Source organism: Theobroma cacao, chromosome 7, assembly GCF_053813885.1.
Source record: "Theobroma cacao isolate CCN51 chromosome 7, ASM5381388v1, whole genome shotgun sequence".
Classification (NCBI taxonomy): Eukaryota; Viridiplantae; Streptophyta; class Magnoliopsida; order Malvales; family Malvaceae; genus Theobroma; species Theobroma cacao.
Genome location: NC_142645.1, coordinates 7,631,972 through 7,652,595, shown reverse-complemented (window position 1 = coordinate 7,652,595; position 20,624 = coordinate 7,631,972). Strand labels below are relative to the sequence as shown.

Genomic DNA, 20,624 nt, shown 5'->3' with positions numbered 1-20,624 from the left:
ACTATGTGGCAAACCAACAAGCGAATATGACGGCAGGATCCAAAAGCAGATTTACAATGCTAAGAATGCAGTGCCCCTTACCTTTCAAATGTTATGTGATGTTCAATAAACTCTTCAATCCCCATCAATCAAGTAGCTATTTTAGTTTTTGATTTTCTATATAGTTTTTTTTTTCATTATTAACTTGCAAGGACATGCTCAAAGATCATCAAGTTCTGCAGCTAAAAGCCAACCATCCCAAAAAACCCCCATTTCATGTAGCCCCCAAAAAATGTTGACAGAAAACTCACCTCAATTAGTAAATAAGAAAAAAAAAGAAGCAAACACTTTTTTTTATCATGCATTATCATCTGGATCTAGATGAAGACACTAGAAAGAACAGCAAGTTCGGCATTCCAACTTTCCAACCCAATGGAAGTAAAAGACTCCAAATTTATTCTTGATATCAAATAAAACAATGTTTGGCATAATTCAAACCATATAGAACTTAACAAATATGAAAACCAAAGTTTTATCTCAAAAGCAAAATAAATCACTTTTATCTTTCGCAAGTAAATTACAATAATATTTAAAACATGTTGGTGCAGTCATATCTTTCATCTATCTTTCTCGTCTCCTTCCGAAGTTTCTCTTTGCGAAATAGGGACTTGTGGTATTTGAGCTTATACATATACAAGTAAAAAATTAATTAAGTATTATAAACAAAATAAAAAAATAAATTTGTTTATTAAATATAAAAGGAATTACTTGTAGTAAATCCACCATGCTTGTGATAGTAGATTGATGGATGTCAACATGAGTTTGTTGTCAAATATTCAAATATGTAAGTGATACATAAAATATAAAATTTAATTTTACTATTATAATATTTTAATTACCTGGACAAATTGCAATGGTTGAGTACATTGATTGAATCCACTTGTAGCACTATGGTACAAAGTATGAGCAATTTGACTTGAATCTTATGAAATTATTAGAATAGATACATGATTATGTAGATTAAAAGGAAATTATAATTATAAAATTAAATCAAAACATAATATAAAACGATATCAAGAAATTATTACCCTTACCTCTTGAACTAGTGGAGTCTCTACTAATTTATCAATTTGACGTCTTTTCTTTCTTTTAGCTTTTTCCAAAGCATTTTTTAGTCGACGAGATGATCTATCTCCTTTATTTTAAGGTTTACATTTGATTCCCTTGATTTTTTGGCTTTCTTTCTCATTACGCCCACTTTCATCAAATGGACAAACCTATTTTCCATCATCGGAGCTTCAAGACTCTTCAATTGATAACTGCTTAAAAGCTTTCTCAACTTTGCTCAATGTCTTTCCTCCATCACTCATAGCCATATTAAATGATTGCTCACTCACTGCAGCTCTTGTTGCTAAATTAGAATACCATCGAAGCAAATCTTTGTAACGAGTACTTACATCTACTTTAGGATCATTTAATTTAGTGGATGTAGAAGAATTTACCACAACTCCAATCTTTGCTTCCTTGGTCCATCTTTTTAATATATATTGATCTGGAACTCGTTTAAAATTTTGAAAAGAAAGCACCTTCAAAGCATGAGCACATAAAATACTAACAAATTCAAAGTTCTTACAACTACAGTTGACTGTCGAATTTGATGAATCAAATGTAACTGTATGATGACGAGGTTTTCTTAGAGGAATGACTTTGTAACTAGTAATACTGCCAACGATTTCAGTTGTGTACAATTCACAATACCAAGTAAGCCAAAGTTTATTAGAAAACATTTTAAAAACTGTGAAAGTATACACATCTGCTGCATGCTTCAATATCTCCACTGGAACTGGCAAAGATGGCTTGCTCTGGCTGTCTTTGTAGTTTGCTTTCAACTCCTCATAGCGTCTATCAACTAGTAATCTCTGAAAGTACTAAAAAAAACGTAATAAATCATAGTTATAACTAATGTAATTTTTTATTTAGTTATTCATACTGTCACTTCTTTGAGTAGTGGACATGTCTGCACAAAAAGTTTGTCGTCCATAAACCAAAGCCCATTTCTCCTTCAATTCAAATTGTCTATGTAGACAACTATTATCTTCTAAATTGTATTTTGCAAGCATATGATCCCATGCATTTAGAAAATCTTCCTCTTTATCATGATCATAAACACAACTACTAAAATCTTTAGCAAAACTACTAAATCTCTCAAATGTATCACTAAAATATTTCGCTGCATTTTGATACATACGCCATACACATAAACGATGATAAATTTCAGGCCATTGTGAAGCAAGTGCTTTCGTCATTGCAGCATCTTGATTTGTAAGGATCGTCATTGGTTTTTTCCCTGACATTGCTTTCAAAAATGAATCAAATAACCACATAAAAGTATCACATGTTTCATCATATAACAATGCTACACCAAATATAACACTTTGCTTATGATGATTAACACCAACAAATAATGCAAAAGGTCTACCCTCTTTATTTTTTCTATATGTTGTATCAAAACATACCACATCTCCAAAATATTCATAATCTAATTTCATCCTACCATCTATCCAGAAAATATTTGTGATGAGATCATCAAGATCAACTTGGATAGCATAAGGAAAATTAGGGTCATCATGTTGCATATTTTGTAGATACTCTAAGACACCACTAGTATCTCCAACTTTCATTACTTCTGTTCTCTTAGAGTGTAAGTAATTATTGTAGTCCTCAGGAATAAAACCAATATTCCCGAGTCCACCAACTTTTCTTGCCAAAACCGAACATTCTCCTTTGGTGCTATTCTAGAGCAATCAGCAATTTCAAGTTCAACAGCTTGAGGGAGATTAATTGCCCATTGAGATCTTAAAAACATACACTTACGCGGAGAAGCTAATGCATGTATATGTTCTGCAATAAATTTAGTAACACGTAATTTATCGTCATATCGTGAAACTTTTATACAGTTAAGCACCCGGACGATGACTTTTGACATTATCATCTCTTTTATCATTTCTTCAAGTTCCTTGGCAAGAACAAAAAAAAAAACCCTATCTACCCAATTACCATACTTATCCTTATGTGCTTTATTTCTTCAAATAAATCCAACTTCTTTGGCATATATGTTGTAAAAATCATAAATATCTTGTTCTGTTTCAAATTCCATTCCAACTTTTGGAATAATTTCTTCCTACATATTTGCATGAGCTGAAATCATAATATTAGTATTAGAATCAATCATGTTTGAACACTTATCTTGCTTAAGATTCTACTCCTCCATTGGTTCAATCGATGGGAGAATATCATCCTTAGTAAATTCCAATCTTCGGCACAATTGATCTTTATTAATTGTATTTGTAGTTTCTTTATCCATACCCTAAGAACTAAAAAATAAACAAATTTAGTTATCTTTTAAATTAATACAAGAATCATACCTTCTTTTTCTACTATTTCATTCTATATGCTCAAAAATTTATTAATTAAATATAATTAATGATAAAAATACATCAAATTTGAATTAAACAATACACATACACATATATATAAATATATAAAGTTTGAAAAATATAAAAAATAAAAAACCTAAATTAAAAGGTTAATGAAAAGAGAACCACCTACGATTAAATTTGATATGAATATTTTCATGAAAGAACCAAATACATAATGGAACATGAATAATTATGAATAAGACATTAAACAAAAATTGAATGCCTTTCAAAAGAAATATATGAAAAACGTTATTTGCAAGCACAAAATTCAATAAAACATCATGTAATGAATCAATAAATATAAAATTGAAACCTAAAGAATTAACAAAAAAAACTTACAAAAAGTATTGATAAAAGGTGAAAGTGAAGTAAAAGAGGAGTAGGCAGCCAAAACAAAGTAAAAGCAAAGTCGGCAGCAAACACGTAAAAAACCTAGCATGAGATTTTTTTTTCTTTTTATTTTTAAAGTGACGTTAACAGCCGGCTTTAAAAATTTTAGCACTGCCGTTTTTAACATCCCATTAAAAGATAGGACAGATGGCAGAAATATAGAGAGAAGGCACAGATGGGGGCACAAAAGAAGGGCAGAGGATTTGCTTCTGAAACCGAACAAAACCCATCGTCATTTTCTTAACATTGAACCGCCTAACAAGACCCTTGTAAAGAAATGCTTAAAGTAGAGACGTTCCAACTTAACCCACCCCTACCAACAAAAGAACTAAGCACATATCCTCAAGTCTGCCTCCCAACCCTCCACCAGAAAGAAAACGAAATATCCACCTAATCTTTCCCCTAAACCAAATCACCCATAAGATAGGCAAAACCAGAATCCAAATTACCAGAGATGTCTCTTTTCTCATAATTTTAACATTATTTTGCATAACCTAACGAAATTAGAAAATCTTCTCCTAAATTGAGTCTTTGGTTTTACCTGAACTTTTCCTTAACTTGACTATCTCGCTGAAGCATCTTGGTCTTTCTATTTGTCAATTGCAACCAAATTTTCCAAATGAAGTTTTCCATCTTCCACATCTTAAAATAATGGATCAAAGAACCCTCGCATGTTATCTTCCTAAATCAAATTGGAGTAATCCCCTTAAGATGTTGGATCTTTCATGGACCAGTGTTTCAAAGGAGTCACCTGACTCAATTTTTTGGAAAGACTTGACCATCATGATTGATATTTCATGGGGTCAATCCCTTCAACTCTTGGAAATCTCACAAAAATCACCTTCTTAGATTTCTCATTTAACCATTTTGAAAGGCAAACTCCAGATGCTTTTGGGAACCTTAACAATTTAAGTACCTTGGATTTTTCTTATAACAATTTTGGTGGTTTCTTTCCATCATCAACAGTTAACCTCACAAGACGTAATGGCCTTCTTTCACAATCTCCTTGAGGGTACCCTTCCCAAAAACTTTAGTGGACTTTTCAATCTACAAAGACTTTGCTTATATAAAAACTTGCTCAATGGCAGAGTACCAGGTTGGTTGTTTAGTCTACTAGCTCTGTAGATTTTGAGCATCAACTCTAACAAATTTAACTGCCTCCTTGATCCAATTCAGGAGCTTAATCGAATCCAAGATGTTGATTTGTCAAAGAATGAAATACATCCAAGTTCTTTCTTCAATCCTATTAACCGTACTGATTTTAATCCTTCACCAAATAACTTGAGTGGTAATGCCAGGTCATGCATGCTTTTGAAGCTTAAAAATCCAGAGAGGCTTGATCTTTCAAATAATAGTTTACTATCATTGAGTTGCTATAGCAATGATGTCAGTTTTACCCTTCCCCAAGCTAACGACTTTATTTTTCTCTTCTAGAAACATACAACAATTCCCAAGTTTCTTATAAGCATTGAAGAAGTTAAACTTTTAGATCTTTCTAACAACAAAATTTAAGGTGGCGAAGCAAAGGGATGGGAGAAATTGAGCTAGTTGAACCTTTCTCACAACTCATTTACTAATGCAGAGCAAGTTCTTGGGAAGAATCTTGATACTCTTGACCTTCGTTCGAATAAACTTCAAGGACCACTTCTAGCTCCACCATGGAAAATGAAACATTTCTTAGTTTCAGAAAATGAATTGTTTGGAGAAATCTTTTCTAAGATTTGCAATTTGTGTTCACTTCGCATACTTGACTTGTTTAAGAACAAGTTGAGTGGTTATATTCCAGAATGTCTCGGTAATTTTAACTTCTATCTCTCGATCAAAGATTTGAGGATGAATTACTTTTATGGCAAAATCCTAAAAACATGTATACTCTTAAGGTGGTTGGCTGAAAAGTCTTAACCTTAATGACAACTAACTTGAAGGATCCATTCCACAATCTTTGGTGAATTGCAATAACTTGGAATTTTTAGATTTAGGCAACAACTTAAATGACACCTTTCTTTATCGGTTAGGTATGCATCCAAATCTACAAATTCTTGTCCTTCAACCTAATAGATTCCATGATTACATACAGAATTTCAGCGGTACATCTTCTTTTCAGCAGTTTGCAAATCATTGATCTTTCACAAATTGAGTTGAATGGTCACATGCCACCTAAACTCCTTGAAAATTTGAATGCTATGAGAGGTATCCTTGAAGACGAAGCCTGTCCAACATACATGGAAGAAACTTATTATCAAAAGTTTGAAATTGTAACAATGAAAGGACTGGAGATAAAGCTTGTGAGAATATTAACCATTTTCACAGCCATTGATTTTTCAAGCAATCGTTTCAATGGATGTATTACTGAAGTACTTGGAGAACTCAACTCCCTAAAAGTCTTTAACTTCTTTCACTTTTTTTTCTCAACCAATTTAGGATTTCATTGATTAAGATATGGTATGCATCAAGATTGGTCATTGATCCATCAACCATCCATGCTGATGGTTGTACAAATGTTTTAACATGATTACATCCTGCAAAATAACATATTACAAAGGTTCTCTCACTTTTTTTCTTCATCAAAATCATATTTTTCACTTGATAAGTGCATTAACGGGAATACGTGTAAAGGCAATTTGTTTCACAACTAAAAGCCAATTCACGTTGTACCAAAAAAGAAAGATGAATTCATGTGTGGTCATTGCCAGTGAGTTAACAAAGGGAAATAATATAAGGAGTTCTTTTCAAAAATAGGCCCCATGTATAAGGTGTTTTTGAAAATAGACCTTTTTATAATTTTAAATGCTTTTAATCAAGAGAAATAAAATTAGGATAAAATTGCCCTTAATGAAATAGACCCATATGTTTAGGTTCGTGCATCAACCCAACCCATATGTTTGAGTCAAGTATGTTTACAAGCATTGTAACTCCTCAATAACTCATCAGTTCTCATTAACATACCATACATCTCCCTATAAAGCATTCTCATGAAAGCATTCCTTGTCAAGTCAACTATTGAGCATTTAGAGTAACGATAAAAGCATTTTGGAGTGATTTTTCCTATAAAGGTAGTTCACATTTTCAGTAGTGAGAGGAAGTTCACATTCTGTGGAGAAAAGTAGGCATATATTTTTATTTTTAACCATGTGGATAAAGGTTTAGGACTATTCTTATTCTTCATGTTCTTTAGAGGAAAATTAGAGAGAAAAGCTCTCTAAAGGAGAATGTATTAGCTTGGGGGGGGGGGGGGGGGGGGGGAGGGGAAGGAGGGGGGAGAAGCCCTTAATGAATTGTGAAGGCTTTATATATAGTACTAAAAGTTGTGGTTACAAGAAAAAGTTTTAATGTACACAATGAATGACTTTATTAAAAAGAGCTTTAATGTTGTGTAACTGTTACTAAGAGTTAATGTCAAGTAATGGTTAGAAACCTATTATGTGATCACTGAAGCAATTAGATGTAATAAGAAACAAGGTAATAGAAAAGAAGTATACATGAAAAGGTATAAGAGAAGAAGCTGTACGTGAACAAATACAATAGAAGAAGCTGTACGTGAATAGGTATAAGAAAAGAAAATGTATGTGAACAGGTATATGAGAACAAAGTAGGAGGTTGAAACACTTATACTTCAGGAAAAGGTTAAGAGGAAGACCTCTTAACTATCTCCATATCTGAGCCACCAAGCCAAACTGTTGTAGCCCAAATTTTCGAGCCATGACCGGCGCATGGACCCAATGGGCATAGCCCATTAAGCCCAAGCAAGCCTATTTATGTGACTCCATTCATCGATTTCATCACTCGTTCTTACAATCGTATTTCATAATTCTTATCAACAAGTATTTCAATACTTTTCCATCGAAACCATATGTTCACATTTATGATTCAAAATAATGTCATTCGTGCCATCTCATAGTGGCAACATTAATCAACATAAACATCTATTGCTTAGGATATATATATCTTAACAATTTACATCAAGGTACATATGTTCAACGAAAAGGACTTTAGACTTCCAGTGGAGTGACCATAATGAAGGTGCAGCTACTGAGATGCCATAGTACCTACTAAGAAGACGAGCATATGTGTGTGACTCAAACTAGGTTCCAACTGCCTCCAAATTTGAAAACATGAATTTTAAAAATGTGAGTATAAAACTCAGTGAGTGAACATAAGAAGGGAACAAGCAATCAATAGGAAGAATTTGGAAATCATGATGCACTTGTTTTGAAAACAATGCAATTTGGTTTAATTTCTTTCTTAAACCCCCTTGTTTTGGACATTGATCAGTGGACTCTTAGTATTGCAAAGACCCATGCTCAATCATGAAGATAAGGGAGTGAAGGAAATTATATCAGAACCTGAGCAAGGTAGCAACATGACAGCACGTTTCTCGTTGCAGCAAAAGGCATTCTTGATTTGCATATGGTTCGGTTTTTCAAGTATATCTTCCACTACATGGGTCCAATTGACATGCTTATTAGGTCATTAGAAAGCTAAGAGGCAGGGCTACGACTTTACTGTTTACGACTTTACCCAGTTCTGATCGAAAAGTGGTCAAAATCGCTGTAAAAGTGACGACACTGTACCACGACCAAGAGTTTCTGGCGACAGGGAGAATCCATTTCGCTACAGCCAAATTCCTTGTTGCAATGAACACCAATTTGACAATACTTAGCAACTTTCAAAGTTCAACATGCAAGATTCACATATGCAAAACCATATACCATACTCATGAACTTTGATTTCATAAACATAGATGTATATATATAAATGCATAGATAACACCAATATCAGCATAATCACACCTGGCTCATGTACATCCCCCCACATGGATCATGTACATCCCCCCACATCGTGCACATGGGCACTATCATCATCCATCTCCCACACCACCATCATCACCGGCATGTGCATCTCCCCACATCGTACACACACACAGTTATAATCATCATACACAATATCAACTATCATGCACAACATATATATATATATATATATATATATCATCATAATGAAATGGTGCATGAATCAATAATAACCACATATCACAACATAAAACTATTTAGCAAAAGCTTGTTCCCAAAGCACTTGTTTTAAGATAAAGTTGTATAAAATCATTCAAATGCTTTGTACAAAACAGTCACATTCCCAAAATGATTTTGAAATGCAGTTCACTCACCTGACAAAACTAGCACCAACAAGGTCCTAATCCAAGTAGTCCCAAAATACCATTAAAACCTATATTTATTAATAAACCATAACAACCTCAATTAAGTTGTAAATTAAATCTAATAATTCTAATGAATTTATAATAGGCAATCTACCCTCTAACCTAACGTTTAACCTAAGTTTCTAGTCTAATTCACAAACCCATTTGGCCAACTACTCCAATTTAAATTTCGTTACCTGGATGAGCTTGGAGGCATGAAGATCAACCAAAAACCTAATCTTTCCAAGAAAAATAATTTGAAGAAATTAGAGAATAAATCTGAAAATATAACCATAAATTCAAAAATTCCAAAAGTTGGAAATATATATACCTTTCAACCTTGAAAATGAAGATTTGAAGCCAAAAATCCTAGTGTTGTTGAAAGTGAAGTAGAAATTGGAAAATATAAGAAACAAGGAGAGATTTTTCTCTCTCTCTCTCCTAGGGTTTAGATGTGCTAGAAATTGGGGTTAGCAGCTGCAAATTCAGTGCCCAAGAAGTTAGGAGAAGGAAAGATTAGCAAAAGAAAAGAAATAAAAAGAAAACAAGGAAAAATCACATGAAAAATTTGATTTTCATGAAGGTGGAATGAAAAATGGCATTGGATGGGTGAGGAAGAAGAAAAAGTTGCTGGAAGCTTGAAGAATCTGCTGGAAATTTGAAGAAGTTGCTAGAAACTTGGATATTTATGTCTTATATTTATCCATTTTCTCATGTAATTACCAAAATGCCCTTAACAAGGTCATTTTGTCTTCTTCCTATCCTTTGTGCAATCTTTTCACTCTTTTGACAATGAGACAAAATCCATAATAGTCTAGAAATACTCAAGTTCATGAACACATAAAAATTTAGACCCGAGATGTAAAATGACCATTTTGCCCCTATCGTGAAAATTATCATTATTTTTAATTTCCTCATTTATTTACCATCATAAACATCATTTATTCATTCCTTAGGCCTATTTAGACCTTAATAGCATAAAAAATCCACTCGTATGAGCCTACCAAGAGAAATTACGAAATTACCCCTGGTCCGCATTATTGCGTCTACTTCTAGTTGCGTGTTTATAGAGGTCGAGATTTCACAGGTTCACTTCTGAATTACCCTTTTAACTCAATAATCAACCTTAATTAGCATTCGTAAACTTTATTAGCCACCATATCAAAATACAAGGTATTACACAAACACTCTGGAACATACCAAAATGAAAGTAACTCATAAATCCTACCACTTATTTCGGGTTGCTGTCACTGTCATCCATGTGAAATGATTATTCTATGCGAATTAGTTGTTCTACTTGTATTAGTTGTTCCATATGGAGTAGTGCTTCACTTATTCTAGTTGTTCTACATGAAATAGTGCTTCACTTGTTTTAGTTGTTCTGTGTGAAGTAGCACTTCACTTGTTTTTGTTGTTTTGCATAAAATAGTGTTTCATTTGTAATGGTTGTTCCCATTATCTCTGTATAATATTTACTGTAAAATAATTCTTTAGAGAATATGTATTAACCAAAATCAAGTATCTACAATGTGTGTAATGTTTAATTAAAATAATTTTTTTTAAGGATAAGGTTGACAAAGATTTTCTTTTGTTTTCTAGAATTTAGATGAAGTGGATGACTAAGACTTGCTTTGGTTTTTTGGGAATTTTGGATGAAGTGCTGGTTGACCAAGACCATTTTTTTGGAATTTTAGAATTTTGGATGAAGTGTTCGACAAGTCTAAATTAAGTCATTGCTCAAAGACTTGAGTTCACGATGCTTGACTAGTTGGCAGTTTTCCATTATATGGTTTTGGACTTATACTAGTATTCCATTCTATAGTATGGGGAGCTCATTGTAGGGGTTGAGCCACCAATATCTGTTTGAAGTGGTGGAATCTTTTGTTAATTGTACTGTTATCTTCTTCCATAGCTTGAGTTTTTAAGACTTATTATGTCATGCAGACTATGTTGAGTTAATAAATCCTCTTTAAAAATGAAATTTATATTATACATAAAAAATGCTATGTTTTATATTATACAAATAATGTATATTCTTGAAGAAATTTCGATGAAATTTATACTTGAGCATTTGTTTCCTAATATCTTAGTTTTATGAATTATTGAATAGTAAGGTAAAATTATAAAAAAAAATCCATTAAATATTTGTTACGGTACATTAATATTTTTGAAGAAGTTTTAATTTGATTGACCAAACATATGAAAAAAAATTAATTCATAATTTCGTCTAAAACACCAAATGAAGTTTCCACTTAAACCAAAAATTTTAAAATTTTGACAACCAAACATATTGTTTTTGCGTTTGCAGTAGAAAATCACTTCTATAAGCTAAGTCAAATACTCACTTAGGAATTTTTTTTAAAATTATAGAGATATTTTATTAATGAAGGAAATATGTAAAATCCTGATTTCAAAATGTTATACCTTTGTAGTACATAATATCCCAAAATCAAGATCAGTAATGTTGCCACCTATAAGCAAGCTTAAGAAAGATCAGAAAACCCACCTTCTATACAAACCATCTGTACACAATATTTGATTTTAAGTAGGAGTTCTCCCTATATAACTATGTACTATATGTATAAAAAAAATTATATTGATATTGTAATAAATTCTATAAATAAAAATACTTTTTTTGGGCCTTTAGATATGTCAATTAAAATGAATAAGGAATGATAACATTGCTCTTTAAGAATTCTCTCCAATATGCTAAGTGGTAAATTTTCTCGCACTATGAAGTCTAAATATGAAAGTCTTTTTTCATGAATTTAATTCCAATTTAAGTTTTTAAATGCATGTTTAGATAATTGCAGAACATAAATTTCAACTCGAGTGGATTTATAAACAATTAATTCTTTTTCTTTCGGTATATAGCTTGATTGTCAAGCTGATTAGTGGTGAAAGCATAAGTACATGCATTAAATATAGAAAAAGAATGACATGCATTAAATTTCTTCAGGAAAAGAGTACCCGAGTGATGGGACGATATTGTTACATAAAGATCATGAGTGATAACCCTTTACATCTTTCCATGTTAATTATTGTCAAAAAGGGCATTAATTAGTCAAGTTGGAATGATGTGGATTCTGACAAATTAGAGTGTCTGTTAATAAATATTAATGGCATTCCTCAGTAGTAATTTTTGCTGTATTATAATGGTTACATTTTTCTTGTCAATATCGGTTGATTTCTAAACACCAAGAAATGTCTTATTGAAAACAATTGAATTGACAAGAGGTAGCTTAACTTGCTTTCTAGGTGGTAGAATTTTAAGATATAAGTCATAAGTGCCCTATTGAAGACAATTCAATTGATAAGACCACAGCTTGACTGGCTTTCCAGATGGTAGAATTGGATGAAATATGTCAAGATCCGGTACTCTCTTCGAGCCCGTGACAATCACCGCGGTGTCTCGATACACATTCATTTCTCGAAATGTCAACCGAAACCTCGCAAGGCTCTTGCATCAATTTTTACATCTTCCCTATGAGCAATAGTTACTAAATATCATGTTTTAAGGGAATATAAACTATTTTTTAATCAAAACAAACAAAAAGTAATTTTTGCCACACAAGGGTATTTTGGTCATTTTTATCCAAAAATTTTGAAACCTGGTAAAAATACAGCATACGATCAAAAAATATACATTTCTTATCTAAAAATAACTTTAGTAATCTAAATCATCCATTTAAAATGAGATTATGGCTAATCAAACTAAATAAAAATATTAAATAAAATATTTCATTTTCTTATAAAACAATATTTATAGAATCCTGCATAAATAATTTTTGTAGCGTAAGAGTAAAATAAATTCATATATATAATAGCACACTAAACCAGGTATTCAAAATATATTCTACAATGACATGTGAGCCCCGATCTAACTGAAAATATGCAAGACTGTAGACCTTCGGTTTCCAAGGATGCAGATCCTAAAGTAGTCATCGACAAAATCAACTGTCTACAAACTGTCCTGAACTTGAAATGGGTGAAAATAAGGGGTGAGTTTTTATAATCCTAGTGAGTAAGCAAAATTCATCTATAACATCTACAGCCGAGTAAATGGAGACAATTAAATCATCCCATCATAATATAATTCATAACATTCAAAACTCATTTCAATTCATATAAAACAATTACATTTCATCAAAATAATCAGCAAGGCTTATGATTCTCTTAAAAACTTGGCTTATGCCAAAACTCATACTCGGGGACACTTTGGCCCAAGCATCCAACCGAGTCCGCCAAGGTTGTTAAAACGATGTATACACATAAAACATGTTTTTACGTTTAAAAACGTAGACGTTCCTTGGTGTTGGCTGAGTTTCACCCTCACGTGGTGGTTCAGCGTGAAGTGAACTCTAAACATACCTAAGGAGATACCCTCCACGCCTCTCATACTAAGGTAAAATATAACGGGGTTTATCGTGCCCCTCTAATAGGCTGGTCGATGAAAACCCGCCCACTACAATAAGCTAATCAATTATCCCATCAAATCAATAAAAAATTTTGACAATCTGACATGGCTAATATGATATTACCCAGCCTGTGTCACGGCAAAACAAAACAGTTTATATATTCCACACAAAACACAAATCTAGCCATTCATGCCATCACATTGTCATAAACCACCAATTCAAACCATATATCAAAACACGAGTATATAGTCTCCACTTACTCAATTTCCAAAACCATCATTGAATTGCAAAACAATTTATAAATCTCATTCATTTAACCATCACTTAACTTATAAAACATAAAAATCTACGGTTTAAGTTCATTATTCTTTAAAATCATAAAAACGAGTATAAACTACTTTAGATAGTTAAGATGAACATTTGATTACTCACAATAGCGAGAGTTTGGAGTATTCCTATTCTTGGTCCTCGGGTACGATATCTTTACCCTTATTAGAGGGCTCACCACCTATACATAATACACGACACGTAATTCAATATATTTACGCCAAACTGTTATAAAACTATTTCAAGCTCTATATGAATGCATAAAATTGAATGAGAATTGTTTGAATAATCACTTAAAGACGGTGTTTTATGTGGGTTCTATTATGATCGGACTAAATTTGTATTCGACCTAACTCAAACTATACATTGTAGAATTAACCAAAACATCCGATTCAACTTTAAATATACTCATTTCACTTCCAATAATCTAATACACCAAAGCATTACAATGAATTTGATTTTTGACTAACTTCACCATTTTTTGAAATTCATTCCGATTCCGTACTAACATACCAATCAATGTCTACACAGTCTCGTAAATCCATATATATCATTAGGAATCAAATCCAAGTCCATTTTCTAAAGGAACTATACTTTTCAATAATCGGTTTCGATATCTAACATCATAATTCATCAATTCCTAGCTAAATAACATGAATTACAACCAAATCCATCATCAACATGTCCTATAGAAAATTCAACCAAAGGAGGGTGGTTGAAGAACATGTGATTTTCTTGCTTGTTTTTCCTTCCAAACATCACAAAATGACTAAAAACACTAGGATATTATGAAATTTAGCAAAATTCATCACCAAAACTTCTCTCTCTAGATTTGGCCAACAAAGGTTCCCTCTTGAAAACTTGAATTTCAGCCATGGAGAATGAAAAAGAATACATGGGAAAGGTAGATCACAAGCTAAAATTAAAAATTCTTACCTTTACTTGCTTGATTCCTTGAAATTCAACAATTTCTCTTGAATTTTTCCTTCCTAGTGTTTGTTCTTCTCTTTTTCTCTTTGTTCCCTTGCTTGGCCGGCCATAAGAGTGTGAATGTGAGGGTTTTAAGTGAATTTATACAGGTAATTAAAATAATATTAAAGCTTGACATGTGTCACTATGTGATTGGTCCATGGTTAAAAACTTAACAATTAAGCATTTGCACACCACCACATGTAATTTCTTAATTATCCAAAGTATAAAATGATAATAGGTGAAATTCATAGGCTTGACAAGTGTTATGCTCGAAATTGAAAATTTTCACTTCTAAAATTCAAATCATGCTCCATTTAGTCAAACATGGTCAAAAATTTCATCCAACATTCCAATTTTGCCCTCGGATGGTAAAATGACTATTTTGCCCCTTCGTTATGAAAATTCCTAATTTGACTCCAAGTTAATCCTGGAACTCCAAATCATCATATGAAAACATTCTAAGATTCAATAACTCTCAAATAGATCCTAAAATCTCTATTCAAACTAGTTCGAGGTTTTAATCGACTTAATTGTACCACTAGGTACAATACCGATTTTTAACAATTCTCCGAGGCATCCAAGTATGTAGACATGCTATCAAGTACATGAATGACATGGCAAGTATATTATAGAGTTGGGCTTGATAGCACTACTCCCCTTAAAATAAAATTTTGACCTCAAAATTTCACTTACCGGACTCGGAGAAAAGATGTGGGTATTGGCTTCTCATCTAGTGCTCAACTTTCCACGTCATCTCCTCCATCCGAGCATTTTTCCACAACACCTTAACCATTGGGATGCTCTTACTTTTCAACACTCAATCCTTTCGATCTAGAATACGTACAGGCTGTACCTCGAACTTCAAATCTTCTTGCAACTCTATCGGAGGTGTCTCAAGGATATGAGAGGGATTAGGTACATACTTCTTCAACATTGAGATATGGAAGACATTATGAATTTGATCCAACTCTGGGGGTAACTCTAGTCTATAAGCCACTAGCCCAATCCTTTCAATAATACGGAAGGGTCCAATGTATCTCGGATTGAGCTTTCCTCGCTTTGCGAATCAGATCACACTTTTCATTATCCAACAAGATACCACAATTTACTATAATAATATAATCAAATAAGACTTAATACCTTAAAGTATTCAAATTATTACCTTTCCAAGGAGAGACCTTAAGAAAGACTCTATCATCAACTTCAAATTCTAAATTTTTTCTCTATCTATTCGAATAACTTTTCTGCCTGGCTTGAGCTATCTTTAATCGCTCTCGGATAACCTTGATATTGTCATTAGTCAGATTAATTAGTTCTACATTAAACAATTTCCTCTCACCCACCTCATCCTAGCAGAGTGGAGTTCGACACTTTCTCCCATACAGAGCCTCGTATGGTGCCATCCCAATACTAGACTAAAAACTATTGTTATATGCGAACTCCACCAACGGCAAGTGTCTGTCCCAACTCCCAGTAAAGTCAATGACACAAGCCTGTAGCATATCCTCTAAAGCCTGAATGGTCCTTTCAGACTGACCATCTGTCTGTGGATGAAAGGTAGTACTAAACCTCAAATTAGTTCCAAGAGCTTCTTGAAATTTTGACCAAAATCGAGAAGTGAACCAGGGGTCTCGATCTGACACGACAGAAACTAGGACTCCATGTAATCTCACTATCTCATCTATATAAAGTTTAGCTAGTTTCTCAATGGAATGCATGCTATGGATAGCTAAGAAATGAGCAGACTTAGTCAATCTATCCACACTCACCTAATAGCATCCTTCCCACTCTAGGTCCGGGTAAACCCAATACAAAGTCCATAGTTACGTGCTCTCACTTCCATTCAGGGATAGGTAAAGGCTGAAAAGTACCTGATGGTTTCTGATCTACCGCCTTGATCTGTTGGCATGTGAGACATTTCGCCACAAACTCTGCTATGACTCGTTTCATACCCGGCCACCAATAACTTTCCTTGATAGTTCTGTACATTTTGGTGCTTCCAAGATGTAAAGCATAGGTAGAAGAATGAGCTTCCCCCAAAATAGCTCGTCTCAACTGGTCATCTTTAGGGACATAAACCCGGTTCCCAAGCATTAAGATACCGTCATCACTAAGTCTGAACTCATTAGTTTCTCCATCTCGCAACTTTTGAACTTCCCGTTTCAACTCGTCATCAAACTTCTGCAATTCTTTGATTTGATTCAATAATGAGGGTCTCACAACAAAGCTAGCAAGTAGGGTTCCATCGTCGCCATTACTCAACTAGATCCCTAGAGGTTTCATCTCAAGTAGTATCACAAAATAAGAATTCGGAAGTAATGCTAATGAAGATGAGGATTTACGACTCAAGACATCTACTATAACATTTGCCTTCCCCGGATGATAATCAATTACTAAGTGGTAATCCTTAATCAACTCTAACCATCGTCTTTGTCTCAAGTTGAGTTCTTTTTGGGTGAGCAAGTATTTCAAGCTTTTGTGGTCAGTAAAAATCTAACAATGCTCACCTTATAAGTAATGCCTCCAGATTTTCAATGCAAAGACTATTGCTGCCAACTCCAAATCATGGGTAGGGTAATTCGTCTCTGCTTTTTCAGTTACCGAGAAACATAAGCTTCTACTTTCTCATCTTGCATTAACACGTACCCTAATCCCAATTTAGAGGCATCACTGTACACCACAAATTCTTTCCCACTAATAGAAAGTGTCAAAACGGGAGCGGAGGTCAACCGATTCTTTAGCTCCTGAAACCGACTCTCGCAAACATCATCCCACTCAAACTTGATTCCTTTATGAGTCAAACGAGTCAGAGGAGAAGCTATCAATGAGAACCCTTGAACGAACCTCCTGTAATAACCGACTAAACCAAGGAAACTTCGAATCTCTGTCACCGTTTTCGATTGCTCCCATTGTAAGATCGCCTCAATCTTCTTGGGATCGACATAAATTCCAACTTCAAACACAACATGTCCTAAGAAAACTACTTCCTTCAACCAGAATTTACATTTGGAGAACTTGACATAGAGTTGTCTCTCGCCCAAGGTTTGCAGCACAATGCGCAAATGAGTATCATGTTTATCATCATCCTTCGAATACACCAGGATGTCATCTATGAACACTATCACAAACTTATCTAAGTACGAGTGGAACACTCTATTCATGAGGTCCATGAAAGCTATCGGGGCATTAGTCAGACCAAAAGGCATAACCAGGAACTCATAATGCTCATAACGAGTCCTGAAAGCAATCTTGGGTACATCCTGCTCCTTGATCTTCAACTGATGATACCCAGATCTCAGATCAATCTTAGAAAATACCATAGCATCTTGTAGTTGATCAAAAATATCATCAATCCGTAGTAAAGGGTATTTATTCTTGATGGTCACTCGGTTCAGTTAACGGTAGTTGATACATAGCCGAAGAGTGTCATCCTTCTTTTTTACAAATAAGACTGGTGCACTCTAAGGAGAAGTACTAGGGCGAAGTACTAGGGCGAATAAAACTCTTATCTTCTAATTCTTGCGGCTGGACTTTCAACTCCTTTAACTCTGTCAGACCCATCCGATACGGAGGAATGGAAATAGGTGCGGTACTTGAAAGTAAATCAATAGAGAACTTCAACTCTCGATCAGGAGGTAGTCCCGGTAATTTATCCGAAAATACATCAGAGAACTCATCTACTATTGGGACATCCTCTAACTTAGGTTCCCCCTTTGAGGTATCAATCACATGTGCTAGATAAGCTGGATACCCTTTTTGCACTAGTTTTAAAGCTTTGATAGCCGAGATTACACAGGATGGTAATACTCGACGTTCCCCCGTAAATACAATCTCTACTCCCTCAGAATTTTGAAGTACAACATCCTTCCTAAAACAATCCACTTTCGCCCAATGTGTAGTCAACCAATCCATACCCAATATCAAATCAAAATCCCTGATTTCTAAGGGAATTAAATTAGCCTTGAATTCTTCCTTACCAACCCTTATTCCACAATCTCTATAACAAGTGTTTTTAACCAACTGCTCTCCTAGAAGGGTATGAACTACAATTTCCTCCTCTAAAGGTAACAGATTCTTATCAGAAAATGATGCAAATTTCGTGCTCACATAAGATCTATCTGAACCAGAATCAATTAAGACATAAACATCTTTATCAAATAAAAACATGGTACCTGTCACTGCACTGGGTCGAACCCGTGCCTCTTCCTCTGTCACAACAAAAACTCTCATCGGAGTATGAGTCTCTAGTCTATAGGGTGGACGAGCCGGGGTATTACTCTCCACACGGACCGCATCGCTACACCCTGTCTTAGCTGTGACCCAGAAAAATCTCTCTTCTGAATATCTATGCGAGCTTGGGGAGATGAAACAACTGCAGTAGCTCGTTCTAACTGCCGAAAAGCACTCCTCATGTGACCCTGCTGACCATACTGAAAACACCGTATGGGCTTCCTACACTACCCGGTATGAAATCTTTCACAATTTTGGCATCTGTCAAAACTCCCAAAACTCTTCCCAAGAGAACTCATCATTGATCTACTGAGTCTAGAAGACTTTTGCTGCGACTGTTGAGATGGGGGTTGGGTAAATGCTACTGAAGTAGTGGTAGCGCTCCCTGAAGTAGATAAATCCATGCCCTTTTTCAGTGGTTGACTAGAAGATGTATTCAGATTCCTCTTCTTAGCAAACTTGGCTCGAATCCTCCTATTCTCAATTGAGAACTTCTCAGCCCGTAGAGCCATCTGCACAACCTCTTTATACAACTCCTTACCCGTTACTGTCATAAGGTTTCTGATTTCATTCCGGAGCCCTTCCTTAAAGTAATTAGCCTGATCTTACTCAGTCTTCACCAAATCGGGCACATAAGACATTAGCTCGTTAAAACGAGCCTCATATTCCTCTATTGTCAAATTTCCCTGTTTTAGACTTAAGAATTCCCTCTTCTTCTCCTTTTAATGAAAATGAGTATAATACTGGCCGTCGAACTCTCGCAAAAAATTTGACTAGGTCAAAGGAGTAGTAGAACGAGATTTCACCAAGTTCCACGAAGTACGAGCCCTCTTCTCAAGCAGTTTAGTGGCCACCATCAGTTTCATATCATCTTCTAGTTTCATATCATTAAGTGTTTCCGATACCTAAATGATCCAGTCCTTAGTTGCGGTTGCGTCCAGATCACCAGTAAAAGAAATGCAACCGAGTTGCCTAACCTCTTTAAGTTTCTTAGAAATGGAGACATCAGGTACTTGTGGTGGAACAGGAGGTGGTGGTGGTGGTGGCACTGGAGGTGCGGTTGGAAGAACAGCAAAAGGAGCTTGACCAGCCTGAGCCTGGCCAGTAATAGTAGTGAGAAAAGCTCTCAATGCCTGAACTGCCTCAGGAGACATGGAAGGAACACCAGGAATATTAGTAGATGGTGGAGGAGGTGGAGGAGTCTTAGTATGTTCAGCAGCAGGTGCTGCACGAAAGGTAGACGTAATCGATTCCCCTTCTACAAGATCTGGCTGACGATGTTGAGAATGGCCTCTTCCCCTCCCGACTGATCTAGAGAGAAGTGGGTGCCCACGTCGAGGAGGCATAATGATATATAAGAAGAGACAGAACGAATTTAGACAACTTTACGTTCTCTATGAAATTGTATGCATTCAACTCAGTCTAATCTAACTTGAGGCCACATTGACACTGTAGTTTTTGAAATAACTCTAAAACCAAAAGCTCTGATACCAATCGAAATGTCATAACCCGGTACTCCCTTCGAGCCCGTGATAACCGTCGCGATATCTCGATAGAGATTCATTACCCGGATGTCAACCGAAACCTTGCAAGGCTCTTGCAACAATTTTTACGTCTCCCCTGTGAGCAATAGTT

The 20,624-nt window shown here is 34.7% G+C and overlaps 2 protein-coding genes across 2 annotated transcripts; both read right to left on the bottom strand.

Moving 5' to 3' along the window:
* Window positions 1–1,277: 1,277 nt before the first annotated feature.
* LOC148761590 (protein FAR1-RELATED SEQUENCE 5-like) lies at window positions 1,278–2,660 on the bottom strand. Its single transcript, XM_088808656.1, has 2 exons — window positions 1,970–2,660; window positions 1,278–1,888 (listed from the first exon to the last, which is right to left on the bottom strand). Exons 1-2 carry the CDS (start codon window positions 2,658–2,660, stop codon window positions 1,278–1,280), a joined length of 1,302 nt encoding a protein of 433 aa, XP_088664782.1.
* Window positions 2,661–17,356: 14,696 nt separating this feature from the next.
* LOC148761589 (uncharacterized) lies at window positions 17,357–19,543 on the bottom strand. The gene is made up of 6 exons (XM_088808654.1): window positions 19,270–19,543; window positions 18,932–19,177; window positions 18,588–18,877; window positions 18,248–18,470; window positions 17,721–17,934; window positions 17,357–17,606 (listed from the first exon to the last, which is right to left on the bottom strand). Exons 1-6 carry the CDS (start codon window positions 19,541–19,543, stop codon window positions 17,357–17,359), a joined length of 1,497 nt encoding a protein of 498 aa, XP_088664780.1.
* Between the last annotated feature and the right edge of the window lie 1,081 nt (window positions 19,544–20,624).